The 18,584-nt window shown below is 37.7% G+C and overlaps 1 protein-coding gene across 1 annotated transcript; it reads right to left on the bottom strand.

The window, feature by feature from the left end:
* Positions 1–10,254: 10,254 nt before the first annotated feature.
* On the bottom strand, positions 10,255–18,326 carry LOC134531317 (histone-lysine N-methyltransferase 2D-like). The gene is made up of 4 exons (XM_063367011.1): positions 18,313–18,326; positions 17,276–17,351; positions 14,473–15,081; positions 10,255–11,145 (listed from the first exon to the last, which is right to left on the bottom strand). Exons 1-4 carry the CDS (start codon positions 18,324–18,326, stop codon positions 10,255–10,257), a joined length of 1,590 nt encoding a protein of 529 aa, XP_063223081.1.
* Between the last annotated feature and the right edge of the window lie 258 nt (positions 18,327–18,584).

Below are 18,584 nucleotides of genomic sequence, written 5' to 3'. Positions count from 1 at the left end.
ATATTGTTAGAGACATCCTTGGCCTGATTAATGACTTTAAAGAGGCATTATTTAAAAATATATTCTGGCTTTATAGAATTCCGTTTATTATACAGTGCTCACATATGTGTAGCTAAAACCAGGAGATTAAAATTTGAGATCATTTACAAAATATCATTTCCAAAAAAGAAGCTGCTTTAAACTACTGAATATCAGTGAAATTCCACTTATTTATAGTAAATGAATTTACCTAATTTTCTTTTTTTAACAGTTTTTTTTAAGAGTCCACTTTTACTTTTAAAAGCGTGAAATAAATCTAAATAAAAAATACCATTGTAAAATAACCTAAGCTTTTTGCCTGAAACTATGTCACATGAAAGTTCTATATGAATTATTCGTGCATTTGATTTAGAATTATAAATAGCTGGAAACCCATTTGCTAAAGAACATAAAAGAAAGATCAACCAAAAATATATGCTAACTAGCTCATTAGGATATTGCTTATATCGCCGTTGTGATTTGAATGTTTTACATGACGGGAAGAATAATGTTTATTATAACGTGAAGTGCTTGAAACACGTTAGTAATGTAAAATCAGCCGAGAAAAAAAATCAACAGTTTATTTTCTACGAGCCATATCAGTACCCCGAATAAGAAATTGGTAACAGAAGCGACAGAGTCGGTTTAATCCCGAACTCGCTCAATGTTTGTTTACTTTTCGGTCGCCAACTTCTCGGGGCGCGTTTTGCCATTGCCGGGATAGCAGTTTAGTCGGATTTGAAAGTACTGTATTAGTTAGTGATTGCGAGTGAATTCAGGCATTGTAAATGATTTAAGCGTGTACTTGCAATGATATATTTTTGTGTTTATTTTATTTGTGCGTGCTATTATTTATATTCAAGGGTAATCATGACGTAAGTCAATGTAGAGTTCGTGAAATGTTTTGCAATTTTTCCCGTTTATTTTAAGGAATGGTAATGACAGTTGTAAAAAATAAGAGGAAATAAATACTTACGTACTTACTGTTTACTGTGAATCAGAATATCTCAACAATATAAAGCAATGTTTCGAATTTTCTAAACCTGTGTATGGTAGGACACGGCATTTTTAAAATTTGAGTTTCAAAAGCACATAACTTCCTTAAGGCCCAAAGTGTTGTGTGTATTTCCTATTTATTTATCCACAAGGAACTACCTTCCTTATATTTTAAGTCAAATTTATATAGCCTATACTCTGTATTATTAAATCTTTCGTTATTTAATTTTTTTTAATATTATTATTATTGAGATAATGAAGTGCTGTAAAGTCCACAATGGTGTTCAATTCTACAAATACATTTACTCTTGTATTTTAAGTGTAGAAACAAGATTTGTGTGACAGGTTAGCCTTCTTCAGATAAACTTTCCACCTGCCTGCATGGTAGATTACTAGAACAGGTCACCTGAATGCTTCCAGCAAACCTTGTACAGAACATATCATGAAATGGTGTCTTTGCGGCTAGGCACGATTACAAACTATTAATTACTGGTATATATTTCTACTGCATTATTAATAGTAATTGACAAGAAATTATGTAGGCTTCACATTTGCGTACACTTATTAACATTATGCAAGGTTTTTTTTTGTTTTTGGTGTTTTATATTTACGTCTAATATCTTTGTACAAACGTGTAAACACAGAAGATCTGACAAGATGGACAAAATATGCTAAACAAAATGTCATAATGATATGTTGTCCTCCCATTAAGAGCTAATATTTCCAGACGTGAAAGTTTCTTCAGTTAGTGTCAATAAGAAAATTGTTAAGTAAACTTAAATGTTAAATTAATTTGTGTTATGAGATTCCACTTAGTTAACAAGCAAAAAACCGTAGGTAGCTATTAAGGCCTACATTAAAAAATAGATATGATGAGTCGGTTACAAACATACATACAAACAAACATACAAACAAACATACAGGTGTAGCTAATTTAAAGCGTGTAAAAATAGATATTATGTGCATTTACAAAGTTTATTATATTATAAGTATGTAAGTACATGTTTTCTTAACGTAGGGGCCAATTAAAAGCAACGACTTAAAGGATTTCACTCTCAACAATATTTCATTAGGCCTACAGGAAAATAATCACACGTATGTAAAGTGTGGCATTTGTAATATAAATGGCATATTAAATTATAGACAAAAATCACACTACATTTTAATTGCTGTAGTCTTAGGTGCATTGAGGGGAAAAAAAGAGGCACCGAGACACTTTGCATGGCAGAAAGCACAGAAATATCACGCATTCTTTCCAACAAACGATATGACGGACAAGAAGACACCTACTGGCTTTCAATCATTATTTAATAACATGTGGACAAGTTTCACCAAAAATTATGCATTCTCTCAGAAAAAAATTTGTTCGGTACCTACTGCACAATTCCCTGAATAACGGAACACAAGGCTAGAATGCGCACGAACTAGCTTATTTATTCCAATACAAAGAATAATGTTGAATGGAATCACGCATGGATACTCTAAGTAAAATGAATTCTAACATATTTGTATATTACGACGAATTATTGTATTCACTACCACACAAACTATTAATTAAATCATAAACCCCTTACTTTCAATAGGAAAACATCGTTTATTTACATTCGTGTACGCCCCGAGAGCAACTGGCCAATCAGAGTGTTGGTACGCACAGACCAAGGATAAAGCCACATCTTGTCGCTTCTGTTACCTAATTGTTTATTCTGTGCCAGTACCACGATTGTGATTCAAGTGGAATGCTATTTCACCAGTTTTTTAATACAACATAACAGTTCGTTTAGTTTATCAGATCACACTGAAAATTTGTTCCCGAAAATGTTTCTGACTTCAGACACAAAAAAAGTATACTTGCGGGTCCAAAAAAAACTGCTGCTATATTCAAAGAAATGGCATCGGGAACCAATAAACGGCAATTTCTCAAAAACCAGTAAGAATTTAGAAACGCTGTTTGCAGGGTAAATATATGAATTTCTTTAGAGTTCAAAAGAATTATTTTCGGAATGTTATTTTATTTACGGAAAAAGTAAGAATATTAATATATATTTGAATATAGACTCCACATACTTTTTTTTTACTTGTGTACATGCATGTGACGTTTTTAAATAATATTAATTGTAATCAAAATTAAAGGATCAAATCTCTTGGTAAATTCACCTATATTTGAATCGATTAGCCCTGGTTTTCTTTCGTTTTTTTAAGTATACTTTAATTAGTTCTTCAGGTATTAAGTATATTTTTACAGGTATGCATCCATTAAACTATTGATGAGTTAAGGATGTTGCTTTACTTATGATCCGTCTTTAACTAACATTTGATTGAATCATCGCGTATGATTTTAGCATTTTTTTTTATAATCTTACTGATGGTGTTCTTGCCAAGTTGGCAAGTATGTTGTGTCGGCTGCGGTCGGCTACGGTTAAGTTAAGTGGTCTCTCAGAGCTTTACGAGCAACCCTAGGATACCCAATCTGAAACAGGTGGACTCGTTAGCACCATTAATCTGCTCCGGCACAAGCCTGGAGTGTAGTAAAAGTTTGGATAGGTACCTGGTCGGATCATGGGCTTTCTGTGGACACCATTCGGTATATCCGGAGGGGCGTCTATGGTTCCTCGCTGGGGGACTTGCCAGTGAGGAAGCCACTAGTTTGCTGTACGGCATCGGAGTGTTAGTGCCGATGTTGAAATAGGTGACCTCAGACTCTCGACATTGCCTCCATCGACGCCTCTGGGCTGCGATGAAACGGCGTATCTGTTTCCGTCGCCATTTGGGGCCACGCCTTGCTCCGTCGCATTCATCCCCTCTCGGGGAGTAAATGCCGGCCCTCAAGAGTTTAGGAACTCGCGCGTTATAAATCAAGTGAAGCGAAAGCTTTGAACTAGGTACCCGTGCTGTTTGCTCTGAGGCACCGGAGCTAAGGAAGTGTATGAGCGGCTGGCCCCACGGGACTAGTTTCCGAGGTATATCATGCATCGTAGACTGTGGCAGTTACCGTATTAGTTTACGGACTAACAGACTATACAAGCCCGCAGATATTTAAAATGTTTATGCAGTAGCGAAAGGTGACCCGTCCTGATTTATGAAACTCCGTTGAGGTTTTCTGTACCAGCCGAGATCACAGGGTGAGGACATGCACCAGCAGATGTTTGTTCTTGCCGCTTAGAGCACGTCCAAATGGATCCCTAACTTGTTGAAGGGCGAACGGAGTGAGCAGCTTAACATCTCTGGTACTAGCCTGGAAAGCTAGTAGAGGTATAAATAGACTACTGCTAGATTACAGGCTCTGTGAGTTTTTTGAGGGGTCCAAGATGTGATAGACTTGGATAATTAACTTCTGATACTCATAGGGTGGTGTTATTCTTCGGGCTTCTCGTAACTTCTCCTCAAACAATTCCATGTTACGACGAAATGGCGTATCCATTTTCCAATGGCTCTAATGTTGGGTGGATTCTGCCTTCACCGGAGTACATTCCAGTTAAATCCAGCATGTGAAACAATTGCAGCATTTTGTTGAATAATCTGCTCATCTGAGTATTGGGACCCTAGGGTCAAGGACACAATCAATTATTTGGTTAACTGAGTTAGCTAGGGGTTGCTTGGTGATCACGATGTTGTAATGAGGTGCCTCAGCCTCTCGTTATATCCGGGGTTCTAACAGCTTACCCGATTGTGATTATAAGAAGTTTATCTCCTTCTGTATGCGGTTGAATTATCACCCACATTCTCTTCTGTTCTGGATGAGGTTGGATCAGAGAAGGTGATGCCAGCCTGTGATGTGAATAATGGATAGTGCAATGGGTTGGTGCTGGCTGCAGGATTGGTTAGCCGAAGGTTCAGCTCCCTCACTCATATTAACACCCCGTTGGGGTCCTCTTGATGTTAAGGATGGATGTTCCCAGTGCCTGACTGGTGGCGCCAGTACTGAGTCTCTTAAAAAGTGCTGGACTGTTAAACAACTGTTGTTGCCCAGTTATACCCGGTGGTGCACACACTGGGGTCCAGTTATGTTAATGTCGGCAAGCGGAGATAGCCGAATAACATGCTCATGTGAGTGGGTGAGTTGGGAGTGGGCCTGAATCATTGCGATAAGATGCTTGCCGCATGCAGTGTCGGATCCTTTGCTAGCACTAGTATCCGTGGCAGAATCAAACAGACTCACAGAAAGGATGCGTGGGTGCGAACATATAGCATCTCTGCGCCAAGGCAACTCACTCAGTACCTCAGCTTGGTACCAAGAATGTTTACCAAAGTAAGCTCTGCTGGGGATTCCTCGGAAAGAGAGATCAAGAGTGGTGTAAAAGCCGTCTCTACAGACAATGGCCAAAGGTTCTAAAACATTAACTGGGCCCTCAGGCTGTTTGGTCCCAAAAGACTTGGCTCAATGTGCAAAACCAATCACAATTGCTAATCTGTGTACACATTGATGTAAAATCTGTGTCCTTGACCCTAGGATCCCAATACTCAGATGAGCAGATTATTCAACGAAATGTTGCAATTGTTTTACATGCTCGATTGAACTGGCATTTACTCCTATGCAGCCAGAATCCACCCAACATAAGAGCCATCGAAAAATGGATACGCCATTTCGTCGTAACATGGAGATGTTTGGGGAGAAGATACAACGAGGGGCCGAGGCTACATGTCCCGAAGAATAACACCACCCTATGAGTATCACAAGTTAATTATCCAAGTCTATCACTTCTTGGACCCCTCAAAAAACTCAGAGAGCCTGTAATATGACAGACGTCTATTTATACCTCTACTAGCTTGTAGCATTGCACAATGAGGATTTGTTATATATATATATATATATATATATATATATATATATATATATATATATATATTGATTAAGAATAACTTTGATATGAAGGATAATAATTTTTTGATATTTAAATAAGGATAATGGTTCAGAGCTGTTAAGAAATGTTATGAATTAATTTGGTTAAATTTCATGGAAAGCCTTAAAATACTTATTTCCTTATATACTTAAATATTAATTTGTGGGTTAACTCCAGTTCATAATAATTAATTTTGATATTAGATAATTAATTTCAGTAATTGTTTTGTTTAAATCAGTGTAGACTATAATTTTACAGGACCTAATTTTTAAACAAAAATTTCTAATACGGTATGAATTTCAACTTTGATTACTAAATTTTGTACATTGTATTTAAATTTTTTGGGTAATTTTAAATTCTATTGGATATTGCTAGTGTAATATTTCGAGAATAGTCTGGAAGGTACAGAAGGAAGAGCGGACAGGCGTGACACACTGGCGCCAGAAAGTAATTTCTCACCTTGTAAATGCGTGTTTGGGTTTTACGTGTCACATGGACGCACAACTGTAGCGACCGTCGGGAAGGTTCTCTAGAGGCTACCACTAGCCAGCCAATTAGGGTGAGCTCTGGCGTGGAGTGATGCGCCCGTCCGAATTTCCTTATATGTTCATGTTTCTGAATTCTGTCTTCTGATTGGTCAATTGGCCCACGGGGTTGCCTCCCTTGTCTTCACCTTTACATGGGAAGGTAGTCTCGTCTACCAAGTCACTTGTCGCTCGATCGTCGCCGAATCCGGTTACGTCGTCGGCAACTCACACAATGGAAAGTCACTAAGGGACAACTTAACGCCTAGGGGCTGGGGACAGGCCGTAATTTTTTAACATAATTATGTATATTCGGACAATTAAATTGGAAATTTAAGCCCTAGGCGTCGGCATCGGCCCGATTACGCGTGATTCAGGACGGCGATTGACGGTACCTTGAGTTATGTCATACTAAAATATGTTATACTAAAATAAATATATATATTTTTTTTGGCGAGTGACAAGACTCCTCGACCATCAACGGCAAGATGTATAGTGCTGTGGTATGTATTTGGATCTCATCCTATCACAATTCAAAGACCTCGTAAAAATGTGTATAAAAAACAAAAACTGTGCAGGTAACAAAGCATTCGAACTAAATTCATGTGTAAAATTGTGTACTGATGCCATGTAATGATGAGAAAAAAACATTTTTTTTTTTTGAAATTAATAAACTAAGGTAATTTAACAAACTCTTTTATTTCCAAATAAAAATTATAACTGGATAAAACGTAGCAGCAACCATAGTAATTAAAAATTCCTAAGTAACATTGTTTGTCTTTTTTTCGGTTTCTCTGTGTGCTTAGCCGGGCCACACATACAACGTAAAAATCTTTACAGGCTAGTACCAGAGCTGTTTCGCTGCTCACTGCGTCCGCCCTTCAACAGGGTAGGGATCCATCTGGATGTGCTCTAAGTGGTAAAAACCACCATCTGCTAGTGCATGTCCTCACCCTGTGACCTCATCTGGTACAGAAAACCTCAACGGAGTTTCATAAATCAGGATGGGTCACCTTGCACTACTGCCTAAACATTTTAAATATCTGCGGGCTTGTATAGTCTGTTAGTCCGTAAATTAATACGGTAACTGCCACAGTCTACGGTGCATGATATACCTCGGAAACAAGTCCCGTGGCGCCAGTCCCTCATACACTCCCTTAGCTCCGGTGCCTCAGAGCAAACAGCACGGGCACCTAGTTCAAAGCTTTCGCTTCACTTGATTTATAACGGGAGATTTCCTAAACTCTTGAGGGCCGGCATGTACTCCCCGAGAGGGGCTGAATGCGACGGAGCAAGGCGTGGCCCCAAATGGCGACGGAAACAGATACGCCATTTCATCGCTGCCCAGAGGCGTCGGTGGAGGCAATGTCGAGAGGCTGAGGTCACCTATTCCAACATCGGCACTAACTCTCCGATGCCGTTCAGCAAACTAGTGGCTTCCTCACTGGCAAGTCCCCCAGCGAGGAACCACAGGTGCCTATCCGAGTCTACAGGATTCTGTAAACCCCCACCGGATATACCGAATGGTGTCCACAGAAAGCCCATGATCCGACCAGGTTCCTATCCATTCCTTTACTACACTCCAGGCTTGTGCCGGAGCAGATTAATACTGCTAACGAGTCCACCTGTTTTAGATTTGGTATATTAGGCCTTGCTCGTAAAGCTCCGAGAGACCACTTAACTTAACCGTAGCCGACCGCAGCCGACACAATATACTTTCCAACTTGGCAGGAACACCATTAGTAAGATTTGAAATAAAAACCTAATTTTTGCGTAAATCATACGCGATGATTCAATCAATGTTAGTGAAACACGGACCATAAGTAAAGCAACATCCTTAACTCATCAATAGTTTAACCCTTTGTTTTGTAGTGGTATTTCTATGATACCACTTTGAAAAATGTTTCATTGGTATTCCCGAAATACCTCGCGTGAGTAAGCCTTGTGCTGCTATCTGACGATCCTAACAATAACAAAAAAAAAAAACATGGCTGCTTGAATTTTTCCTTACGCCACGTCTGCTAAAAGTTACACAATAGATTCTAATTTATTTTTAATATATTTCTGTGTGCCTCAAAGGGTTAATGGATGCATACCTGTAAAAATATACTTAATAACTGAATAACTAATAAAAGTATACTTAAAAAAACAACGAAAAACAGGGCTAATCGATTCAATTAACCAAGAGATATGATCCTTTAATTTTTTACAATGAATATTGTTAAAAAAACGTCACATGCATGTACATAAGTCCAACCAAAAAAAAGTATGTGGAGACTATATTGTTCAAATCTATATTAATCTTCTTACGTCACGGCTTTTCTGTAAATAAAATAACATTCCAAAAATACTTCTTTTGAATTTTAAAGACATTCCTATGTTTACCCTGCAAACAAAGTTTCTAAATTCTTACTGGTTTCTGAGAAATTGCCGTTTATTGGTTCCCGATGCCATTTCTTTGAATATAGCAGCAGTTTTTTTTGGACCCGCAAGTATACTTTTTTTGTGTCTGAAGTCAGAAACGATTTCGGGAACAAATTTTCAGTGTGATCTGGTAAACTAAACGAACTGTTATTTTTTATTTAAAACTGGTGAAATAGCATTCCACTTGAATCACAACCGTGGTACTGGAATGGCTCGTAGAAAATATACTGTTTATTTTTTTTTCGGCTGATTTGAAATTACTAACGTGTTTCAAACACTTGACGTTATAAGAAACATCATTCTTCCTGTCATGTAAAACATTTAAATCACAACGGCGATATCAGCAATATCCTGATGAGCTAGTAGGCATATATATTTTTGGTTGATCTTTCTTTTATGTTCTTTAGCAAATGGGTTTCCAAGCTATTATTAATTCTAAATCAAATTCCCGAATAATTCATAAAGAACTTTCATGTGACATAGTTTCGGACAAAAAGCTTAGGTTCTTTTACAATGGTATTTTTTATTTAGATTTATTTCACGCATTTAAAAGTAAAAGTGGACTCTTAAAAACTGTTGAAAACAGAAAATTAGGTAATTTAATTTACTATAAATAAGTGGAATTTCACTTATATTCAGTAGTTTAAAGCAGCTTCTTATTTGGAAATGATATTTTGTGAATGATCTCAAATTTTAATCTCCTGGTTTTAGCTACACATTTGTGAGCACTGTATAATAAACGGAATTCTATAAAGCCAGAATATATTTTTAAATAATGCCTCTTTCAAGTCATTTATCAGGCCAAGGAAGTCTCTAAAATATGAATAGGTGGCGTAAAGATCCACTCTTTGGCATTATCTGAATGTTAACCAGGACGCGCATGTTTGATATTTGCTAAAGAAAATTAATGATTATTATTTGTAATATAAGTAGAACATTTAGAGTTGAGATCACGAAGAAATTATCCTTTTTGGCATGCTTTAGACACCTTTTCGACTCATAGATCACAGCGGCAATTTAGTTATACGTAATCATTAGATCAATCTATTTAGCATCGAAGCTGTCGTAATGTTCCTTTTGAATAGTTGTACATTGTACGCTGATGTTCTAAGGCTTACCGTAACCATTCAGTTGACGAATGGCTAATGTGACCTCAAATTGCTTCTTGGGAAAGTATGCGTGTCAGCAGTACTATTACCACTCACCCATGGGAAACATGATTACATGTACATTTAGTCTAGGAAATGGTCTAAAAACATTTGTTCAATTTTGTTGATAGTAACACTATCTTTGGTTTATCTCAAAAATTACTCTTTATTCTGAAGGGGTAGTGACATTATCAGCTTTCAAAGGAGGAAACGTTTCATACAGCTCTTCTTTCAAAGTAACTTGTTGTGGAGGAAACGGTGATAGCTGTAGCTTATAGTTGGTAAAGGTACCAGAACTCTTGTTTCTTATGTGTGGTGATACTTCTCAAAGGCCTCTTTCTGCAGAGATCGTGGTGACTCATGCAGCTGCTCTGGAGGATGTGTTTCATAGACCTCTTCCTTTATAGGGAACGGAAACTCTTGCGTCTGCTCGGGAGGATAAGCATCAAAAGTCTCTTCCCATGGAGATAATGGTGATTTATGCAGCTTGGAAGGATATGTCTCATAGACCTCTTCCTTCGAATATGATAGTGAATCTTGCAGCTGCTCGGGAGGATAAGCATCAACATCCATTTCTCTTGAAGATGATGTTGAGGCTTGCAGCTGTTCAAAAGAATAAGTCTCGTAGACCTCTTCCCTCAAAGGTGATAGCGAATCTTGCAGCTGCTTGGGAGGATAAGTGTCAAAAATCTCTTCCCATGGAGATAATGGTGCCTCATGCAGCTCGGGAGGATATGTTTCATAGACCTCTTCCCTCAAAGATGATGGTGAGTCTTGCAGCAGCTCGGGAGGATAAGTATCAACAGCCCTTTCCCTTGAAGATGATGTTGATGCTTGCAGCTGTTCAAGAGGATAAGTCTCGTAGACCTCTTCCCTCAAAGGTGATCGAGAATCTTGTTGCTGCTCGGGAGGAAAAGTGTCAAAAGTCTCTTCCCATGGGGATAATGGTGCTTCATGCAGCTCGGGAGGATATGTCTCATAGACATCTTCCCTCAAAGATAATGGTGAGTCTTGCAGTTGCTCAGAAGAATAAGCATCAACAGCCCTTTCTCCTGAAGATGATGTTGATGCTTGCAGCTGTTCAGGAGGATAAGTCTCGTAGACCTCTTCCTTCAAAGAGGATGGTGAATCTTGCAGCTGCTCAGAAGGATAATTTTCAAAGGCCTCTTCCCTTGGCGATGATGGTGACTCATGCAGCTGCTCGGGGGGATAGGTCTCACATACCTCTTTCCTCGGAAACGATGTGTCGACTACCAGTTGTTCAGGAGAATAAATATCAAAGGGCTCTCCCCTTTGAAAAAATGGCTTTTCTTGTCGGTGTTCGGGAGGATAAGCTTTAAACACCTCCCCCACTTCTCTCAGATAGGTAAGCTGGATGTTTCGGCGTTGAGTGATGCCGTGGAGCCAATAGGGCGTAATAGAAGCCAAAACGGTCCACGTCCTTTGCAGTAACCTAAGGCCAGAGAGGCTGGCTCTCAGAACTGCTGAAAAGGTTGATTTCTTAAAGCTGATTTTCTGAAACACACATACATAAATTGCACTATGAATACAAAACTGTTACTGTCATTATAATTTTTATGGACTTTACTTAGTTGAGAAAAACCGATAACTGATTTGTGAGTCTCGAGAATGGTCCGGTGAGTGCTTAAAAAATAAATAGAAGCTAGCAGTAAGTTAAATCCTCACATTTGTGATAATTTTAGTGTGAATCAACTAAAACGCTTGGTGAATCTATCCTGTTGGCGAAAATAACTATTTTCCTGTTAAATCTTTAATTTAATAACATTGATGTGTGTTATAACAAACTAAATGTGAATATAATTTAACTTAACACCCAAAACATATATATTCTTCTACTTATCACTTGTTTTAGATTCGACCCATCAAACCAAGCTACAGCACTGGACCCAGTAGTGTCTTGACTTGGTAAACATAGAATATTAAAATGTTAAATAACATTCGAACCTTTGTTTTTATAGTCAAGTCATTTTAAGCATTATCACAAGAAAATAATAATAATTGGCTTTACATCCGGAAAATAAGCTATGTGGACCATAATGAATACCATTTAAGCTACGTATTAGTGCGTGGAATTTGCCTGACTAGAAATACTTCAGTGTGACAAGCATAAGCAAAACAATGTCACTTGATACTGCTTGCAAGTGATGAGTTAGTATGATTTATAGCCAAAATGATTCGAACATCTTAATTTTACAAAAATCTTACGGGCAAAGTAATTTGACAAGATTTCTGTAGCTTCTTCTTAATCCCCAGGTTGGAATAATTTTTCACAGAGTGCCTTTTTTTTCAAATGCGTAACGTTCTATCAAAAGTAGTACCGAGGAAAGTGACACTTAGGTAAAACAATAGACTCGCTTTCTGGAGGAAACTGGTTTGAATACTAAAACATAAATTCTGATTTAGGTTTTACAAGTTGGCTGATATAACTCGATTCAAATCCTAAAATTGTTTTTTTACTATAGGCCAATGCCGATTACTTTCCCCTGCTTCCCTGACTTGCATTGTGTTTGTCTGTTTGCAATGACCTCTTTGTTGACGAGGGAAGAACCAAAATAAACGAAATAATAAAGTAAATACAACTTCCAATTGTACAGGTACTGATTTTCATTGGCCCAGTCATCAGCAGGAAGACTATAAACACTAGTTAATCAAAAAAGAAACTTTGTTAACATGAACCAGTATTCTTAAATAAATCTCGCAGTAAAACTAATATGTGGAATATCACTTTCTCTACTAAAAAAAAAGAAATAACGCAGCTCCATTTGGCGCCTAGCGTCAGACGTTAATTAATGATCTTCACATCCGTGCGCGGTTATCCGACTAACTTTAGATCTAAAACCAGGGTATGTAAGTCTAAGGATATTGATACCTGGATGACAACATAAGAGAGCTCCCAACTTTGATCCTCTGGAGGTCTGACGTGGATTGCGTTAGTGATAAACTAGTGGTGCCATCATCTTCAGATCCCATGCTTTGCTAAAAATAATCCTGGTTGGTATATCTGGCTGTGTTCCTTGTTACACCAAACTCACTTCGGGAATATATAAGTGTAGCGATCAGATATTTCAAGTACTTTCACTGACAAAAAAAAAAACTTGGTTTGATATAAAGTTCAGTGTACGAAACAGTTTGATGGGTCAAGTATATATTCCCTTCTAAAATTACAAAAAAAATTATAATAATTTCGTAGGCTTTGGCTACGTTAAAACTGAAGAGTTCACCAACGATTCGTTTGATATTTCAGCACTCATCATCAGGGTAAAAATCTCCTGAGACTCCTCGCCACGAATATTTTATTTAAGCATACAAACTTTTCATTCAGTTTAGATGATTCGGATCTAGGTTCATCGAAAGTGCAAATGTGGGGCACATTGTCGTTAGCCGACAAAATCTTCTTAATATTATCCAACAACAGCGTCCTAAGGATATAAATCATTCCATTCTACATCCAGGGATGTCAGGCACCTGTTGGTTCTTTTTTGATAAGCTTTTATGAGCTTCATACGTTTGTATGTTAGCATGTAAAGTAAACTGTAAACAATTTTTTTCCTCCTTTAAAACGTCGGATTAACCGAAATTTGGCGCACTTATCAAGGACCAATGACAATTCTATATTATGAACAGTTAGACCCGTTATCCTTACTAGGATAATCAGGATTAGCGATTTTTTTTTCTTAAACTGGTAGTGTCTTTGCGCCAAGACCAAGAAGGGAAACTACCAGGCGTGCCGATCACCTATTTCTCGGATAAGTTACCGACTTTTAATAAGATGAAAATTTTGGAGAGGGAACCTGATAACCAGCTATCTCATCAAAGGGAGGCAGAGGCGCCCAAATAATTCATTTCTCGAATAAGTTAGCGACTTAGAATTATACACGAATGACTTCCCGATTTTATTTAAAATCATTGATTTTCATATTAGGATATTGAAAATATTGTGTACTATAGTTCTTCAACACGCTATATCGAATATATATTTTAAAAGCAGCAAATATTTACAAAAACTCACATTAATAGTAAATTGATGAAATAAAGAAAAGCAACTTAAAAAATGAAAAATTAATAAATGATAGTTAAAAAAAACTAAAAATGTACTGTTTTATAGAAAATCCTACCAAAAAATAGAAAATCGATTTTAATAAATTTCAGAAAAGTATAGTGTAATAAAGAAAAATATCTTAATTATTGCAACAAAAAAGCGTGTGGTGCTTTTTAAGATATTATCAAATGATAATTCTTCTACACATATCTGTCAATAAAATATTTGTAATTAATCACACCATGCGCCCCATGATTTTTTTTGCAATGAAATACATTTTTTGTTATTTACGCTAATATTAACTCAAATTTATTAAATATTTTTTTCTATTTTTTAGATGTTTTTATATGAAAGCGTATATTTTATTTTGTTAAAACTATTATTATTGTCTCGTAAGACATTGAGAATGTGTACCTTGCCATTGGTTTCACCCTCGTGATAATTAAAGTTATTATTATACTCACCCCTGACTCCTGGGGATACTGTGGGTTGTCACTGTCGGCATCGGCAAGAGCGAAGGCATCAGGGATGGAAAACGCTTCCAAATCCTGCATCGGAGGTGAAAGCACCGCTTGATCCTGGTCGCATGTGGCCTCTAGTTCCGTCTCTTCTGTGTGACGGCTAGGAGACTGGTCATCAACGAATAACCCCTTAACGCATTCCGCTTGATTAGCCGTTGAATACAAGAGCGTTTGGTGGTGGCAGGTCACCAGTTGTGCGTCACCAGGTTTTGATGCACTCTGCATCTGTTCACGAGTCGACGCAAGCAAAATCTCTTCCATCAGAGAAGCAGGTGAAAACTGGTGTTGTTCTTGGGAAGATGCTAGTGGCCCATCACGCAGCAGGGCACTGCTAGAAGACGGCACGCCCTGAGGAACTGAGCAGTGCAACTGGTGGTCGGCGGGTATGATCACGACCTCCTCCAGGCCGTGGTCGGGCCGACTGGCGCAGCGCGCTGTGGCGGGGCAGCCCCGGCCGGCGCAGGAGGCCAGCATGCGCCACAACTGGCGCAGCAGCCACAGCACGGTGACCAGCAGAGGGAGGCTGACCAAACCAACCAGCACGTACACCATCTGCAACACGATACACGCTTCATCAGCACCACTGGCTCAGGTCTTAATGACCTGGTTAACGTAGTGGGAAAACATTGCCGGTGTGCACAGCTCGTGTTGTTTCTCATTTTGGGCCACACCAATGTGTAAACTAAAGTTAATAAAGTACATACGGAAAAAACTTTTCTCGACTATTGCAAAATATTCTTTTAAAAACAAGTTGCCAAGAAATAGTTTGTAATACTACAAAAAATATATTGGAACCTTGTTCAACACATGACTATGGTTATTTTTGCATACATAAAATACATTTTTTTCTAGATAATACTGAATATTTCTTACAAAAATTTACACATAATTTTATTTTTATAAATTTGATGTTTTATTCAAGCATTCATTATGGTTCTCTTACTTTAAGCCAATTCACAAAGCTGAATATTGTATAGGCCATACGATGTAGTCAATTCGTTAAGCACAGGGAAAAGTTTAAACAATGTGTTTGTATTTATGTTTTGTAAATGAAACAGACATATCCATGTAAAATATCAGATATTTGTTCACTTGTACATTTAAACAAAAACAATTGTACCATTAAAAAATGTGTTCATAGTAACACTGGGTTTGTATTCTTACCCGGGAATTTATGCCTTGTGTTGTCCCAGTACCTTCAATAGATAAAGTATATTGTAATCCGTTCCCATTATAGCTTTCCAGGTTTAACTGCGCACATGAACTAGCATAACAAAACTAAATAAAGTATAATTATTTAATAATCGATTGTCTGTACCATGGTTTTAATATTATGCTTGAATATAACATCAAATAAATATAAAATTATGTGCCGATAATCGAGAGAAATATTCAGAATTATCTTGAAAACGTATTTCATACATGAAAAAACACCCATAACAATTTCTTTTTCAAAGTAACAATATATCTGTAGAACATATTACAAAAAAAAATTATCGGAACTGGTTACCAAAGAAATCTTTTGTAAAAGTACTGCCTTTTTTTATCTCTGTAGGTGAGAAATGGAGATCGTGGAGCAGCATCTGTCCTTGGTGTAAAAATACCTTCTCCAAACTAGCCGGGTTTGGAACTAATAAGATCTTAGCGAGAGGCGAGGCGTGCTTTTATCACGTGCAAATTGTTTGATTAAAATTTAAATAATATTCACTTTAAAAAATATTTCAGCTAAAATATTATTATTTTTTCCATGCTAGTCATTATTTAGTTAATTTTTATCAACAGTTCGCAGCCCCGTTCCAAGCCAATAAATAATCAACACATGCAGGTTACTAGTTTTCGTACATAGGTAACACAATAATTCTGCTTCTAACCACGAAAGGATATAACATTTCTGTACTGAAAGTTCTATCAATTTAACAATTTGAATCCAGGAGCATGTGGCGCAAAGATTCGTCATTGACTGGTGCTGTCGTACAATCAGGAAATTTTGCTTCCTGCAATTCATAGCGCTTTGTACATCTGATTTTTAATGCAGTATTTGTTTGTTATTTCATTACTAGTGGGTATGATTTTTCAGACATTTAAATGATATTTAACAAAAAATTGTGAGCGTGTCTTTTAGTACTCGCCAGAGATGTCTAACAGCTAATCTTAGTAACGAGAAAATTCACGTGTTCTTGTGTTGAAAATACACTTATGATATGAAACTCGCACACGAAATTTAACGTGGAATTCTTCTAAATATTGTTAAGCGTGATTATTATACGCATATTATTATTTTTTAAATTGTGGAAGCTAATCAAACGTAGTTTCCGCACACGCCACTAGAATTAGATGCTGGAGCAGCTACGTCGACTACCGAATTATTCGATTTGCAGAGCGAAATGTTAACCTATATAAAGAAACGGCTCCGATAAATGCAAAACAAAATTTAAAAAATTACTAAACTCTGGCTGATTTTCGACAAATAATTTTATCACCCTAATAAAAGGCCCATTTTGTTAAAAATTATTTAAACAGTTAAAACTATGAAGCCTATTTTTTGCTTTGCTTAATTTGGTTCCCGTTATTCGCCACAAATGTCAGCAACGTGGTTACACATATCCATTCCATGCGACTTCCGATTCAAGTAATTACTCCTACCAAATACAGTATACCAGCCTGCCGGGGTGCGCTCACCAGTGTCCGGGAAGTCTCCACAGTCCCAGAGTCCCGGGACATCCCGGGGCCAGCCCTCAGTACTCACCCAGGCTCCCCCGCTGTCCCGCGGGCTGGCTCGCCCGGCGATGGCAGCGCCAGGGTGCTCCACCCCCGGACTCCCGCTGAAACAATGCTTCCGACCTCAGGGGCGAGGCATGTCCGTCCTTCAGGCGCGGTGGCGAACCACACACAGAACATATTATTTCCCTGTACTTTCACAAAAGATTCCTTTGGCAACCAGTTGTCAAGAAATAGCTTGTAATCCTGCAAGAAAGATGTTATCACTTTTGTACAACACATGGGTTGATTATTTTTCGAGATAATACTAAGTATTCAAAAATGGGGATATTTGATTTTCATATGCTTATCAACATGCGCAGATAATTCTGAAAAGCAATTAAGGGAAAAGTTAACAAATAACTTTAACTAATGGAGGTACTGGGACAACACAAAGCAGGAGTGCCCGGGAAAGAATCCGAACCCAGTATTACAGCGAACACTATCTTGAAGTGATACAGTTGTTTTCATGAAAAATTTAAAAATATCTGTGATTTTACATGAACTTTTCTGTTTCATTTACAAAAAAAAAATACTTTCAATTGGCAAAAATCATACCGGAATAAGTTATCACTTTATGGCGCCGTCTACCCTGGCGCACATAACGTGTACAGAGCTTCAGAAAAAACCAGAAGGTTTCAAAATTACTCATGATGTCTGAGTGTGGTCTGTTTACGAAAAGCATTTAAGAATTAGCTAAAAACCGAAAAGTTTATTTTGATTTCGGATTAACTTTATAAACTGTGTTTTTAGAATAGTGAAAATGGCAAAAAGGCGTGGTTTCGGAATAATTTTTAGGCGTAAAACAACCGGCACAGATTCTTTTAAGCACTTAAAGGATTTGCAATACACCTTTATATTAATTTGTCCACCGTATAATTTTACGGTCACCGCTCAAATTTCACCGTTTTCCTGTGCCGACGAGAAGACTGCACGCCAGTTCAGAGGTTTAATCTTATAGGCTATACCGCACTAGCAATACCAGCTAGCGTCGCACTTATCATCCCGCCTCACTAATACACATACATTCCCCTTAACATTGAACCATTTCGGGGAATATTTGACCACCACGCTGCCCTGTGAAGAAGGACCTGTAGGATTAAATTTATCAGGTGTGACAGTCCATACTATAACAGTTTCTACACTTGAATGGCCTTCGTAAATGCATCGCGCATTATTTGACAGAAATTCCCCGACAAACACCAAACCATGTGCGACCCGGAGATATGGTTGAAGACGATGAAGACAACATCGACTTGATTATTCACACGTTTGTGAAGTATAGCCTGACACGAGGA

Source organism: Bacillus rossius, chromosome 3, assembly GCF_032445375.1.
Source record: "Bacillus rossius redtenbacheri isolate Brsri chromosome 3, Brsri_v3, whole genome shotgun sequence".
Classification (NCBI taxonomy): domain Eukaryota; kingdom Metazoa; phylum Arthropoda; class Insecta; order Phasmatodea; family Bacillidae; genus Bacillus; species Bacillus rossius.
Note: the sequence above shows the minus strand (reverse complement) of the source record. Positions and strands in the feature narration are given on the sequence as shown.